This window comes from Sordaria macrospora, chromosome 7 (assembly GCF_033870435.1).
Source record: "Sordaria macrospora chromosome 7, complete sequence".
Taxonomy (NCBI): domain Eukaryota; kingdom Fungi; phylum Ascomycota; class Sordariomycetes; order Sordariales; family Sordariaceae; genus Sordaria; species Sordaria macrospora.
This window is the reverse complement of record NC_089377.1, coordinates 3218316-3232575: the sequence shown is the minus strand read 5'-3', so window position 1 is coordinate 3232575 and position 14260 is coordinate 3218316. Positions and strand designations below refer to the sequence as shown.

Sequence of the window (14260 nt, the reverse complement as noted above, 5' to 3'; positions counted from 1 at the left end):
AGCTGGACTCGCGAATTCCTATGGCTACATGGTGATGCATGCCGCGATGGAATGAGATCTGACCAAAATGGGGACTAACTCGACATGTTGTCGTGGCGGACGAATACCATCGTAGCCAGTGTAGGTGGCCGATAGTGTGGTGTCAACGGTGGATATGTCATCTTTGGCTTGTTTGCTATAAGCATAGGTACTAGTTTAAGCCTCCTTTCCTCGTCTCAAAGACTTCGTGAAAATTGGAAGCGGAGAAATTGATTGAGCTGATTCCACAGACAACGTGAGTGTCTTCGTTCAGGCAGTAGCGCAATGAGAGAAGCCTTCTTTTTTTGGTGGCCGAAACGCCTTGGATTAGGGATGGAAGAGCTTCTCTCACTGCACTACTGCCGGAACGAACATTGCTCAAGAAGCCGTGGTAACGGAAAGATCCGTTGGTTTCTTCACCCTGGAGCGAGAAAGACAACCTGGCCATCAAGAATAAGCACAGCGCTTTAGCATTCAAAGCGGTCTAGTGGATGACGTTCGAGTGGTAGAAAACGACAGAGTGCCCCTGGTGGGTGACGACTGCCACATGATATTTCCGTTTTGTTATGATGCTACGAACAATGATAAACTTGCAATTGCTACGCCTGGTACTTACTGGTAGGTCCAACCTCACGGACTCTGTATGAAGGGCAGGAGCACCAGGTGAGCTTAGGAGCTGAGAGGGGGCAAAGGAGGTGACTGAAAAGGAAAGTGGAATTCACCAGCCGTTCCGTTCCTGCCCCGGCTACATTGGACAACAATCTCCGGATGTTGACATAGGTACCCAGCGAAGTGATCACGAGCGTCACTAAAGAATACAAAAAAAGGAGGCCGGTTGAGAGTGTCTCATAAGTATGGTAAAAAGTCCTCATTGGTTTCTCTTGGTGGCTTGAACTCATCTTGTTCATCCCACCGACAGTACAAGTAGACTTCCTAGTGAAACTGTTGAGCATTAGCTAGAAGTCATCATACATCTAGCCTAGCGAGTAACCGAATGGCCCGATCACCTCACCCGACAATCGTGCCGTCTTCGACATGGAAAAGACATTGAACGAGCTGGTACATGGCGAACCAAGGTGTTCAGTAAACTCTTAAAAAGAAAAGTCCAGAAAGCTCAATCTGTAAACTTTGGTATGTCTCTTGGATATTATAAACAAGTTTGGATCTGCTGCGATACAGGAAGGCCTTGGTCGGTCATAGTACCCTCTCCGGGTTTGAAACCCAGATTGCAGTGACAATCTCCATAGATCCCGGGCCATGTTTACTCCCCTTATATACACATAGCTTCTGATCCAGTGATATGACATGGACCTGGACACATGTCCCAAGGCTACCCATATATGTGGGTGTGTACTTGAGATGGTCCATTGTCCTGTCCATTTTACTACTACTTAAAAGGGCGGGTATTGGTAAGATAGGCTGGGTGACAGACTGCGTCAACCATTGGCCGACATGTAGACACCTGAACACACATTCCTCTCTTTCCTGACTGTCTCTCAATATAAACCCTTCAAAAGACACCGGTCTTCAGACAACAAAAGCAAAAACTCGTACAAAGCAAGAAACATAGCAAGCAAGGTATATATCCCACTTCCTCAACTCCGACACAATAAACACCAAATTCCTCTTTCCATCCACACGAGCAAACACCTTTTTTCATCGGTTCGGTTCATCCTTCAACCAGATCAACCTTGGACAAGAGACTTCAGACTTCCAGTCTTCAAGCCTCATAAGTGCCCAAAGGAGTCGGCGCCCTCTCGCTAACCGGCGTCTGCACCCCTCCTCCATTGCCATTTGTCCTGATCGTCAGGTCCGGTCTGTTCTGACCCTGACTCATGCCCACCATAGTCGCCTGAAAATTAGCAGCCGTAGCAGTCGCCATCTGCTCTCTATTCTCCAAGTTGACAATGATCTCCATGGCCTGATCGAGTCGCTCCTTTTCGACCTTCAGCATCCTGCGCTTGCGCTCGGTCTCAGGACCCTCGCTCATCAGCCTGTTGAAGATCTCGGGTCCGGTGCCGGTGGTGCGACTATACAGGCCCAGCTTCTCGTGGAGGTAGGTGTCGATCACGGAGGCGACCCGAGGCAAAAGGCCGGACATGATGTGAATGGATACAATGTCAATGAACCGGCTGGCTGCCGTCAAGTAGTAGCCTCGCACGTAAGCGGCAACTGTGATCTCTTGGTCGTACGGATCCGGGCCGATGAGCTTGATTTCTTTGGCCATTCTCGCCTGTTCCTGCGCCAGCTCCTCCTCCGTCAGCTCCTCCATCTTACGGATTGCTGGGGACTCGCCGGTTCGCACGGCCATGCGAAGGAAGTGGCGGTGACGCTCAAGGATGCGTTTCTCGGCTGCCTTGTTGCGTTGGAGGGCGTCCTCGTCCTTCGTGAAAATGCGTTGAGTCTCGAGATTGTAGATGAGGTTCAGCTGGTTGCGAACTTCCTCCTTGTGCTTCTCCATGAAAGCCTTCATGTGCTCCACGGACTCGCGGTAGACCATACGGTTCTTCAAGTTGGAAAAGGCATTGTCGAGAATTTCCATGACCTCGTTTTGAAGGAACTGGATCGTCTGATTGACAAAGTTCTCGAGGTGAGGACCCCAGGTTCTGGCCGCCTCAGTGTACAGCGGCTCGTAGACGGAGGCCGACACCAGCCCGGGCTGACCGGGTATAGCACTCCGCCTAATGATTGTACGAAGCTCCCTCAGGTTTTTGGAGCGGGGAGCCGAGCCGCCGCCAGGTCCTGGAGAGAAGGGAAAGTTTCCAGGTCCTGGAGTACCCCGCATGGCCGCAGAAGTCGAGGGAGACATGATCATGCGGTCGCTCTCTTCGGCCTTGATCTGGCCGCGACGCTTCGACGGCGTCATGTTGATGTCTTGCGCGAGCGACCTCTTTCTGGGGGTTTGACCCAGCGGAGCAGGACTGGGCATTGGGCTGTTACCATCAATGGTTATCACGTCCGGCTCCTTGACGTTGAACTTCGGCTTGCTACCGAGGATTCGCTTTTTGAAGGGTTCGGCGAACAGGCAGTCCCACTGGCTCATGAACTCCTGTTGGAGCACGCGGGTTTTGAAATTGGTCGCGAATTCTGCCAGACTACGCATGATTTCCATCTCGGGATTCGGGGGGGGATTGGGGTACTTTTCGAGCTGCTCCTCGATTCTGAGGAGACGGTGGTGTACCTTTTGCTTGACCTCGGGGAGACTGGAATAAAATTGGTTAGCACCAGAGCCACGCCACAAAGTCATATTGGAGAGAACATGAAAGACTTACACCTTGGAGAATTCCCGACCAAGCGTGAGAGACAAGAACTCCTTCAGCTTTTCAATACCGCACCTATCACGGTATTTCTCGAAGATCTCAGGCCACTGGCCCATTGACGCGGAGTCCGCAGTCCTGTTGAAGAAGGCCTCTTCGAACTTGTTCTGCTCGTCCAGATCACTACCCTGGCGAGAAGTAATGAAATATCCCAGGCCCGTCCGATGAGCTTGCTCATTGAGCATCGACAACCAAGAGGAAAAGCCGTTCAATTCCCTAGGCAAAAGATCGGCCTTCGTCATGACTCCCACGCAGCGATCTTCCGCGTTCATCTCTTGGATCAGCTTAAACGCGAAGCTGTTCTCGGCATCCAGGTTCATGGGCACAGCCCAGAGGATGATCGCATTCTGGCGGGAGATATACTCGCACGTTAGGTTGCGGACGACTCTCTCCAAGAACCTGTCCTCGGGGCGCTTGGCCGTGATAAAGACACCAGGTAGGTCGTAGAAGTTGAGGTCGGCCAGATCTGGGCCCTTTACCTCGAGGGCGACTGTGTTGGGCGAGAACTGTGCCTCTCCATGGGCCTCTTTTTCCTTGATGCGATCCATATGCTCACGACGAGTGGCGTCTGATTGCACACTCTCATTCTTGAGACGAGGGACGAAAAAGCGATAGGGCGTGCCGGGGTTGAGGATGGCTACCTGAGCACAGCGGAGAAGGGTCTCAATCTCTTCGGCATCGAAGCGATCCCGGATTGTCTTGAACTCCTTCCGAGTCTGGTGGCTGGGATCGAGTTTCACCCACGGTGGGAACCTGTCGCTGTTGGTGACATCTTGGAGAGTGATAGGATGGTTGCGGGGGACAAATTCATAGTCCTCCTTGAGGAATACTCGACAAGACCACTCGTCGGCGCGAGAGATGCGAATATGAATGGGGCATCTAGTGCAGGTTCCACTGCTCCTGGGAAGGCTGAGACCGGCGATTGCTGACATCAAACTCGACTTTCCGGAAGACTGGTCGCCAACAAGGACAAGTTCGGGAAGACTGACGACATGTTGAATGCCTCTTGCTTGGAGCTCGCCCAAGGCATCGTTGATATCCTTGAGTTCTTGGCCAAAATCCTTGAGTGCTTGGCCAGGGCCGACAAAAGAGCGATCCATGTTGGCGAAGCTCCTGGGCGTAGGAAGGTCCTGCTCCACGATTTCGCTCTTGGTCTTCACTTCCATCAGCATGCATTCATCATCATCCTGGTCTTCACTGTCGACCTCCATGTCGCCAATGACTGACGCGCCAGGCGCAAGTCTGGTGTCCACGCTAGCTGTGACGAAATTGTCAGTTTTCGATCACCAAACTGAGTTCAAGGAGGGCGATCTGGGACTTACGGGCATCTGACCGCTGCATGCGTCTCTCCACTTCTGAGGGTGCAAAGTCCACCGTCAAGTTGTCGTCCTCCTCGTCCCTGGGCAGTTGATGGCCGGGTGGCTGATAACCGGGTTCCCGTTTGATGCGGGCATGTTGATTTGCGCGGTGCATGTTCGTTTGAGCCTGTCGGAAAGAGTTAGATTTTTCAGTGTCAAGGAAAAGAATCATCAAGCGAAGGATAAGAGTGAAAAGTAAATTTTGTAAACTTACCATGATAAACACTGGACTCACCCTGTGAAAATGCGATTCAGCAAGGAATCATGAAAACCTAAGATCCAGCTGAGGCCGATTACACCAGCGACGAATCCAGTTCGTGATGATTATCCGTTGGTGACAACAAGGAGTGATAGTTACAATGACAAAATGCGAGGATATCCAGACGGGTATGAGTGAAGATCTGGGTTGGGTATCTGGTGGGGAGAAGATGTAAGTGCCTTGGAGTATTCCAACGACCAAACAAGATGGTGGGGTAGATGGGAGAAGAGGAAAAGAGGCAGCAGTCCAATCTGGACGACGAGAGGACGGAAGAGGATGAGAGGGCAGGTCTCAGGTCCAGCTCCTATTGGTGCTAGGCGCTGCTAAGGGAAGCAGGGTAAGTGTGAGACAGCATTAACAGATTCAATCTTGGAGAGGAGGATGTAAGGTGGAGGGAGGAAGCGAGGTCGAGTGTTGTAAGGGAAACGGATATCGAGATTCGCGATAAGAAACAAATCCCAATGCAAGAACACCAAGTCCCAAGTCTCCCGGTGTGTGCCTGAATTATGGTGGGACGTATTCAATCCCGTCCGATATAAAATTACCCTTGCAAGCACTTTGCGAACAATGGGCTGTCCTCTTTCACGGTTGCCACAGCAATTTCAGGCGGGGAGTGGTGACTTTGGTTGGCTTCCGTTACCTTATCGAGTTGTCGAGGGCCCCCTCCAATGGCAGCAAACGCGTGTTCGTCGCGACTTGGAAATCTGCCACTTTACGCGACCCCGGCCGTGTCTGGCCAACCCTGGTCTGCCTCTACCGTATCAGTACGGTATCGTGGGAAATGGTCCAATGAGAAAGGTCATTTGGACACTCGACAACTGTACAACTGAACGGAAATGGAAGCATAGCAAACACATCTTGCATCACATGTAGAGACCAGGAGTGTCAAGGGATTGAACAAAGGATTGTGTAAATTATTTCAGGTGGTGTTAATTTCATCTTGATAATGTTGACTTGTGGTGCTCTTGGCTTGGATCTGTCGATGGTGACGATACTTGGTACATAACTTCCTGCCACTGCCTGCCGGCGGGACTTTCACAGCTTCTGCCGTTCAACGCTGGGCACGTTGCCAGCCGCAACATTTGGCCCCACCACTACCTGCAAAGACGACAAAGTGGGGAAAGAACCAATCTGCAGCGCCAGTCATCGAGGCCGTGCCCGTCGCCCCTGTCCCCCTGCCTCCAAAAACAGAGTTGGGTCGGGTGTTCACGTGGGGCACCGCCGTGAGACCGGGGACTGCCAGCTTTCAGGGGATTTGGGGATGGAGAGCTAATGTAAGCTCTGGTGTAGCAGTGGACCTGTTCTGGTGTCCTCTACCTAGACGTAAGAAGCCCAGTTACACCATTGATCGCAGCACCAGCGTACGACATCCCGTCTTTCGAGACTGTCTAATTAAACACTACTTGTTGATCTCTTCAATCTTTTTCTTTTCTCCTTCTCTCTTTTACATCTCCCGGCGTCTCTTCTTATCCCAAGTAACGATTGTATCAACTTGAACCACACTTTGGGAACCTATACACAAACGATGTCTCTCCAGGTCCCTTACCACACCAAGGCCAACGGGGGCGCTGGCGGCGCAACCAAGGCGGTCATCCTGGTGAGTAGTTCCAGACCTCTCCTCCTTGAACTGCTGCTACGGAACCTTCCTCCACCGTGAGTCGTGGTTGTGTAGTCATCGGGGTAGCTTCCATCTGAGACAAGCAAGCAATTGTTAACATCATCTAGGTCGGAGGTGCCTCGCGCGGTACTCGCTTCAGACCCCTTTCCCTCGATGTCCCCAAGGTATGTCAACTGCCAACGACCATTCTCCAACAACAAAAGTCCTAAAATATCCCAAATTGGCTTTTTTACCTAAGCTAACCATTCACCGACAACTCACCACCTATAGCCCCTCTTCGACGTCGCCGGCCACCCCATCATCTGGCACTGTCTTACCGCCGTGGCCAAAGTGCCCTCGATCCACGAAGTTTACCTGATCGGCTACTACGACGAGTCCGTCTTCCGGGACTTCATCAAGGACGCCGCCCACGAGTTCCCGCAGCTGACCATCAAGTACCTGCGCGAATACCAAGCGCTGGGCACCGCCGGCGGGCTGTACCACTTCCGCGACATCATCCTCAAGGGGCGTCCGGAGCGCCTGTTCGTTCTCAACAGCGATGTCTGCTGCTCATTCCCCCTGGGCGAGATGCTGCGCCTCTTTGAAGAGAAGGACGCCGAAGCCGTCATCATGGGCACGCGCGTGTCGGAGGACGCCGCGACCAACTTCGGCTGCATCGTCAGCGACGCGCACACGCGCCGCGTGCTGCACTACGTCGAGAAGCCCGAGAGCCACATCTCCAACCTGATCAACTGCGGCGTGTACCTGTTCGCGACGGAGGCCATCTTCCCGTCGATCCGCACGGCCATCAAGCGGCGCACCGACCGGCCCAACCGGCTGATCCGCTATCCCTCCGCCGAGAACCTCGAGTCCAGCTTCTTCGCGCAGCAAGCCGCCGACGAGGACGACGAGGAGTCCGAGAAGCGCTCCGAGGTAATCCGCCTCGAACAGGACATTTTGTCGGACATGGCCGACAGCAAGCAATTCTTCGTTTACGAGACGCAGGATTTCTGGCGCCAGATCAAGACGGCGGGTTCCGCCATCCCTGCCAACGCGCTGTACCTGCAGAACGCGTGGCAGAATGGGTCGCCCGAGCTGGCCCAGCCGCAGCCGAACCACATCATTGCGCCCGTGTTCATCCACCCGACGGCGCGCGTCGATCCCACGGCCAAGCTGGGCCCCAACGTCTCGATCGGTCCCCGCGCTGTGGTCGGTGCCGGCGCCCGTGTGAAGGAGAGTATCGTGCTGGAGGACTCCGAGATCAAGCACGATGCTTGTGTGCTGTACTCGATCATTGGCTGGAACAGCCGCGTGGGCGCGTGGGCCCGTGTTGAGGGTACGCCTACGCCCGTGACGAGCCATACGACGAGCATCATCAAGAATGGCGTCAAGGTGCAGGCCATTACAATTTTGGGCAAGGAGTGTGCAGTTGGCGATGAGGTGCGCGTGCAGAACTGCGTGTGCTTGCCTTTTAAGGAGTTGAAGAGGGTGAGTTATGCTCTGTTGTGTTGTGGTTCCGAAACTTCTATGACAGTGATGCTAACAAGTTTCTTAACAGGATGTTGCCAACGAGGTTATCATGTAAAAGAAAATGATGCCATAAGCAGGTGTGAAAAGATTTGACGCGAATGGATGGATGGATGATGAGATACCACTGAAGCCGAGCCGCTTCAATAAAGAACTAATGCAATCGCCCATTTCATGGCTATCTACCATCAGACTTACTGTATCTCGTTGTTGAAAACGCTGAGCAGCTACAAAGCAGATAGCCCGGTCAGAGCACACTTCCCATGGACAGAGAAAAGTTCAATAGTAATGGTAACAACCTGCATTTTTTGCTTTTTTAAATCTCAGATCTGCTAGTCAGAAACGTGCAAGGTGCCGGGCTAATGGAAGACAGCGACAGTAACTACACCACACTTTATGTCCATCTTGACGCATTTACATACTAGCCTGTGCCTTATGGGCTCATGCAAGGCTGGACGACAATAGGCTTTTCTAGCCATATAAACTTCCCCATCATCAGCGATACCATTCGTCAAGAAACAACCGGATTCATTGCATCAACTCTCAGGCGTGGCCACTCTTTCGTCTGCTCACGAGCATCATGATCGGGCTCTCCTCATCCTCACTGTCAAGAATTCCCGGGAACATCCTCTCTGTCTGCGATATCTGCAGCGGCTCGAAATCGAACGACATGGCGGTTGGTGGATATCTGTTGTTAGGGTCGTCCACCAGACTATCACCGATGGGCTCGTCAGCGGGAGTCGCGTCCTCCATCTCTTCTGGGACTGGATCAGGTCGAAAGAAAGCGGGCGTAACAGCAAAGGACGAAGGACCTTGCTGTGCTTCCGGAGGAGTATCCAGCAGATGGTTCTCATCGATGCTCTCCAGGAAGTCAGACACAGCTTGGGCGTCCGGTGTGGAAGGCATACGTGCGGGAGGAGGAGGAGCGACTTTCGCCCTTTTGGCTCTCGTGTTCGAGACATTGCCTCCTCCTGCCGGACCGCTGTCATTTGCGGCAAGTCTCTTGCTGCTTCTCGTTCGGGACAGTTGACTTTGCTGTGTCTGACTCTCGCGTACAACCTCTTGGGTTTCAGGCAGATTGGATGTCACGTCTTCGTAGATTTGCTGCACGACATTAGCCACGGTGCATGTCTCTGGGCCTTTGGTCACGGGATCGTTGCCCGACTTACCAAGGGACGCTTTGGCCTTCTCCTTTGAGTGCTGGGAGGTCTTGGGGTTGGGGCCTGCTTCTGTGTCAAGGCTGGCTTCTGTGCCACCGTCTTCGTCACCTGCTTTGCTTTCACGTTCGGCTTCTTTGCCGCGGGTCGGGTCGCCTTCTTTTGAGGAGCCTTTGCTCTGGCTTTTGCTTGTGACCCTTGCTTCTGAACAGGGGAAGCTTTGTGTTCATCTTTGGTCGCTTGTTCTTTCTGTGGCTGGCTCGCTTTCTCTATTTCATGGGCTCGCAATGTTCTCTGCCGCGTGTTGATGGCCCGCATTGGTTCTTGGGCCGCTTTGCGTTTGGTATTTGCTTGTTTCTTGAGCTTTGTGGCTTCAACATCCTGGGGCGTGCTGCCACCTTGCACAGATGGTGAATCTGACTTAGAAACGTTGGTGCAATGACTGACAGGAGCGACAGGCACGCTCTCGATCGGCTGAGGATGTTGTCTAAGTGGTTCTATCCTATTTCGGAGGTCAGCATAGAGAACAACAGAATGGAAAGTGTCTGCATACTCTAGCTTCGCGATCAAGTCATAGCGGTAAGCCTCTTTCTGCTGCAGCTGGAGATTCGCATCGTCGAATTCGGTACGGTCAAACTTCCAGACACCAATAGTGGGAATATCTGGTAGTTCATTGGCGTGGAAGGCCATAGCCCAATACAGAGGTCCTGTAAAAAGTAAGTCAGTTGCAATCTGGATAGTAGGTTTTCCCTCTGTAGGGTAGCCAAAAGTGCCTGGGATGCATGCTGTGTCTACTGCAGCTGGGTTGGGTGTGTAATGATAGCCGTGCTACTCACCGTCAAGAGAGGGAAGCCGGCTAAGATAGTCACCCAGGTTCCAGAGCTTGAAGTTGCTGTCGGATATGTGATACTCCCCGGTGCCTGCTCTCCAGATGTCGATCCCACATTTTCCGCCAGGGGGGTACTTGAACACCAAAGTGTAGTACTCGATCAAGCAGTCTTCGTCCCAGGTTTTTGATCTCAAGAAGCTAATGCGGAATTTGACCAAATGTTCGGTTTCGAGAATGGGAAATATGTCGTTAGTCTAGTCCAGCAGAAAGTTAGTGATACCGTGTCTGGAGTGGGTGTGCAAAGGTGATCAGCCCTAACCAGGATCCCCATGAAGCGTTTGAGAGAGTAGTCGTCGTCCTTGTGCAGGAATACAGTGGTCAATTGTTCCCTCAAGATTTCTCCATCGAAGGTCGGTATGCCTGATCTTGAGGCCATGGTTTCTTCAAACGTCTTTGAGACAATGTCACTCAGGGACAAGACATGGAAGAAGTCCGATGGGAAAGCGCGTCTGAAAATGGTCAGTCGTGATTCCAGGAAGCGGAAGAGTGCTTCAAGCCACGACCAAACTCGGCAATAGTTCATACCGAGCATATAGTATCTGGCTGATCTGTAAAAGGGTTTTAGTTTTGGCGAGATATGAAGAGGTCGGGTTTCCTGGCGCAGTGGACAAGGAAGGGGACGGCACTCACGGCAGCCACAAACACTGTCTTGCACAGCTGGAAGTCGCGCTTCCACAATCCACGAGCTCCATACGTCTGCGGATTCGGCATGTCGAGATGATAACAGAGTTACACGATCAAGGAACTTCGGCGATGGTTGATCAAGGGGTTTCATGAAGTGAAGGATGTGGGATCTCGGTCATGATGACTTCGAGAAATGGTAACACAAAAAAAACCTTTGTGCGAGAAAAATTGAAATTGAGATTTCGGCGAGTCACTTCGAGTTGGGAAGGAGCACACGGGAAGCAGTGGAAATATTCGAGTTTGGAATTGGGAAGGTGCGGACGCTGCGCGGAAGAGAGAAGAGCAAAGATGGAAGGAGCCCTCTAGTGTGCTCGATCTCGACCACAATCTGTGTGCAGCCAGCCGATGTTCATCACTTTTGTTCTACCATCGATAAATGACCGTGAAGCCATCGCTACACCATGGAAGTTTGTGTGTGTATATTTGTGATATGTTTTCAGTAGGTTGTAAGTCTACTACGTGTTGTATGCTAATGTTCAACGCCATGTCTATTCGGTAACACCTCCAGACTCCCGTACTTCGTCATCTTAGCAGCTCGTCATATTCGATGCTTAGCAAGTTCGCTTGAAGAAGGAAGAGTGCCAAACTGAGACGGGGAGATGTGATTGCGAGGATATCTTTAGACACTCGCAATTTCTGGTTGTAGGAACACCCACGAAGCCTGGACATCCCGGAACATGGCCAGCGAGAGGATGTGGCTGCAGCGTTACAATGGTTCATAGGATGGTTGAGTTGGGTAAGGGGATCGGATCACATCATATACCGAGATTGACATGTTGGCTGGAAGTCTTGGACGGGGTGATCCTCCGTTAGGGTCTTTGATCTATCGGTTGACAGAGACCTCCGTAATCTGAATAGCATCATTTTCAGGCCGTCCCAGAAACGATAAGTAGTGCAACAATTATTCGATGAGAAAAGCCATAATTCCAAGTTGTGGTCGAGACGTGTGTTCTGGGAAGAATCCAGGGAAGGAGTCCAAAGCTCCCGTCAGAAGATGCCAGTTTTGTGTTCCCCTACTCATCGCCCACCCGGGTGTTTGAAGAGCAATGCAATCCGGATTGTCCGATGCCACAGGTTCTCTCGCCTTCGAACATGAGTTTCTGCGCGAATGAAAGCTTGTATTTCCCATGATAAGGGCTCGCAGCGCTGTGGCTCTCCTGTATTGATACATCACCCTTCCTGTGCCAAACTTACGAGCATGTTGTTCGATTTGCACTTCCAAAAGCACAGCTAGCTGGCCTCAATGACCTCCATCAGCCTCGGACTCGCCCCCGAAGTCTTCGAAATACTGACTGCGTCACACATATATAAGATGCAATGGTGATCGGGCATGCATAAAGCAAACACGAATCATGAACTCGTGAATCGTGAGTTGGGGGCAGGCGCTTGGACCAACAGACAGAAGCCGGGCTGCCAGGATGTGCTCCGGCTGGCAAAAGCAAGGAAGAAGCCCTGGAGGCGAAGTCGCTTATACCACTTGCAAGTCTGCGCAAGAGTGGTTCGTGCAGAGCTTGAGGCTTGAGCTAGACAGCTTCATTTTCCAACTTGAACTTTGAATCGCTACACTGCAGCCGTAGGAGTGGTATTGGGTCTAGGGAAGAATATAGTAAGAACTCTAATTTCGAGTTTGCGGTGTTTTGTGGATTTAAGGGTTTTTAATTTTTAATTTTTAAATTTTTTTTTATATTGCTCGAGTTACTCCTGGATCGAGAGAATCAGGAGCATCTACCTGGGACTCAGCGAGACGAGGAACTTGTAGAAGAGGGCGCCAAGACTGCAAGTGGGATAAATCGACGACACCGCGAAGGGGCAGGTCGGCAAAAGGGGACCCGAGTGACCCACACTAAAAGCGTCGACGACGAATCTCTCCTTCTCCAGAGTCCAGGATTCAAGGATGAGAGTTGTTGAGTGGTGATGGCAATCTGTGGCTGACAGTTGTGGCATTTGGCTGCTCCTGAAGGACTGGAGTCGAATAGCTGGACTTTGAAAGTGTCACCGGGCCGAGTTCAGGTCCAAGTTTGTTGCTGGCAGACTGACAGAGGCATGCCAAGTTCCATGTGCACGCTGTCATCCAGGACGAGGTCGACGAAGGTGATGATCTGTATTCTAGGAACCCCATCGAACAGGTCAGTCATTGCAAGGATGACATGGATATACCTCAGGGCTTGGGGCTCAGTGACGTATCGTGATGTGTCGTTGGCCTAGAAAACAGCAGAACCTTTGAAAGACGCTGGCTCGCTCATGCCAGCCAGCGGCTAGGTTGTGGTGGTTCATCACTGACGATGGTTGGATCGTGATGGCAGCAATGACAGTTGCTCGTTCATAAAAAGTGTATTCTTGCTGGAGACGACGGGAGTGCATGGATGCGGGACACTTTTTTGGGATTCACTCTGCCAACCTCGTGTCTCTGAGAGCAATGGGTCCTTGTAGCGATGTATTGTTGCCTGTCGGACGATGCAGCCACTCAGACAAGACAATCCATACCACTGGGCACAGTGAGCGGCATCCAGCTGCTGCCAGATGGCATGCTCGATCTGACAGGGGCCAGGTTCTTGCACTGCATCACATCAGCAAGAACCGCCCCAACACTGAACGAAGCTGGAAAAGCAGAAAGTCAATGAAACGACAATTGCAATAAATTTGCATATATGAAAAGGTACACAGCCCCTAGAGGAGTAGAGGCAGGTACGGTGTACATACTACAGTCATCTGCGGCGCGGGCGGATATGCAGGATGGATTACGGAAAGGTGCTATGTACAAAATAAAAGGGACAGGTGGAAGCCGGACAGTTTGTCACCGACTCCTGTCCTTTCTGTCATGGAAGAACAGGGCAATCTATCGTGTGTGTTTCTCTCCATGTCTTGGTCTGTCTCCCACTCACTGGTCAAATTGCAACACCAAGCAGTTGCAGAAGATGCATCGCTACCTGCGTTTGCGTATGTGCATATGTTCAACTTAACCAGGTGCATTACCTATATATCACTGCTAGGAAACATATGTTCTTGAGGCTTTAGTAGCATATAAAGATCTGATCCGGTTCAGAGTCAAATTCTTTTGGTTTTAACCTTCTTCTCTTTTTCATCAGTAGGTATCACACTGCGACCCCTGTCGAGGTCCGCTTGGAACACCGTCCCATCCAACCCCACCTGGCCAACGCTGTAAATCGGCGGTTCCTGCCCCCTGGCCCTCACGATCGAGAGCAGGACCCATGCTCGCCAGCCTTGTCACTTCCCTCCCAGCTTTTAAAATGAAGCGCACGTCGACGACCACCGACCCTCCCGCCCAGACATTCAACGCCACCGAACTACCGCAAACCAAGGATCCCGCCAGGGGCAGGCAAGCTTCTTGTCCGACAGCCCACCGACAGGCAGTCCTGAGTTCAGTCCCAGAGTCTACGGTCTATTTCAACCCAGGGGCAGGTCGGCCGTCCAACCAAAAGCACAACAATTTTTT

At 51.9% G+C, this 14260-nt stretch overlaps 3 protein-coding genes across 3 annotated transcripts; 1 reads left to right on the top strand and 2 right to left on the bottom strand.

Moving 5' to 3' along the window:
- Window positions 1-1126: 1126 nt before the first annotated feature.
- On the bottom strand, window positions 1127-4936 carry SMAC4_06962 (uncharacterized protein). Its single transcript, XM_003349077.2, has 4 exons — window positions 4908-4936; window positions 4658-4820; window positions 3291-4593; window positions 1127-3221 (listed from the first exon to the last, which is right to left on the bottom strand). The coding sequence occupies exons 1-4, from the start codon at window positions 4908-4910 to the stop codon at window positions 1739-1741; spliced, it is 2952 nt and encodes a 983-aa protein (XP_003349125.1). The 5' UTR covers window positions 4911-4936; the 3' UTR covers window positions 1127-1738.
- Window positions 4937-6248: 1312 nt separating this feature from the next.
- On the top strand, window positions 6249-8476 carry SMAC4_06963 (uncharacterized protein). The gene is made up of 4 exons (XM_003349078.2): window positions 6249-6549; window positions 6678-6734; window positions 6841-8037; window positions 8108-8476. Exons 1-4 carry the CDS (start codon window positions 6478-6480, stop codon window positions 8132-8134), a joined length of 1353 nt encoding a protein of 450 aa, XP_003349126.1. The 5' UTR covers window positions 6249-6477; the 3' UTR covers window positions 8135-8476.
- Window positions 8477-8619: 143 nt separating this feature from the next.
- Window positions 8620-10833, bottom strand: SMAC4_06964 (uncharacterized protein; the record flags this gene model as incomplete). Its single annotated transcript, XM_003349079.2, has 7 exons — window positions 8620-9180; window positions 9246-9735; window positions 9787-9940; window positions 10070-10316; window positions 10382-10571; window positions 10648-10670; window positions 10753-10833. 7 exons carry the CDS (start codon window positions 10831-10833, stop codon window positions 8620-8622), a joined length of 1746 nt encoding a protein of 581 aa, XP_003349127.2.
- Window positions 10834-14260: the final 3427 nt, after the last annotated feature.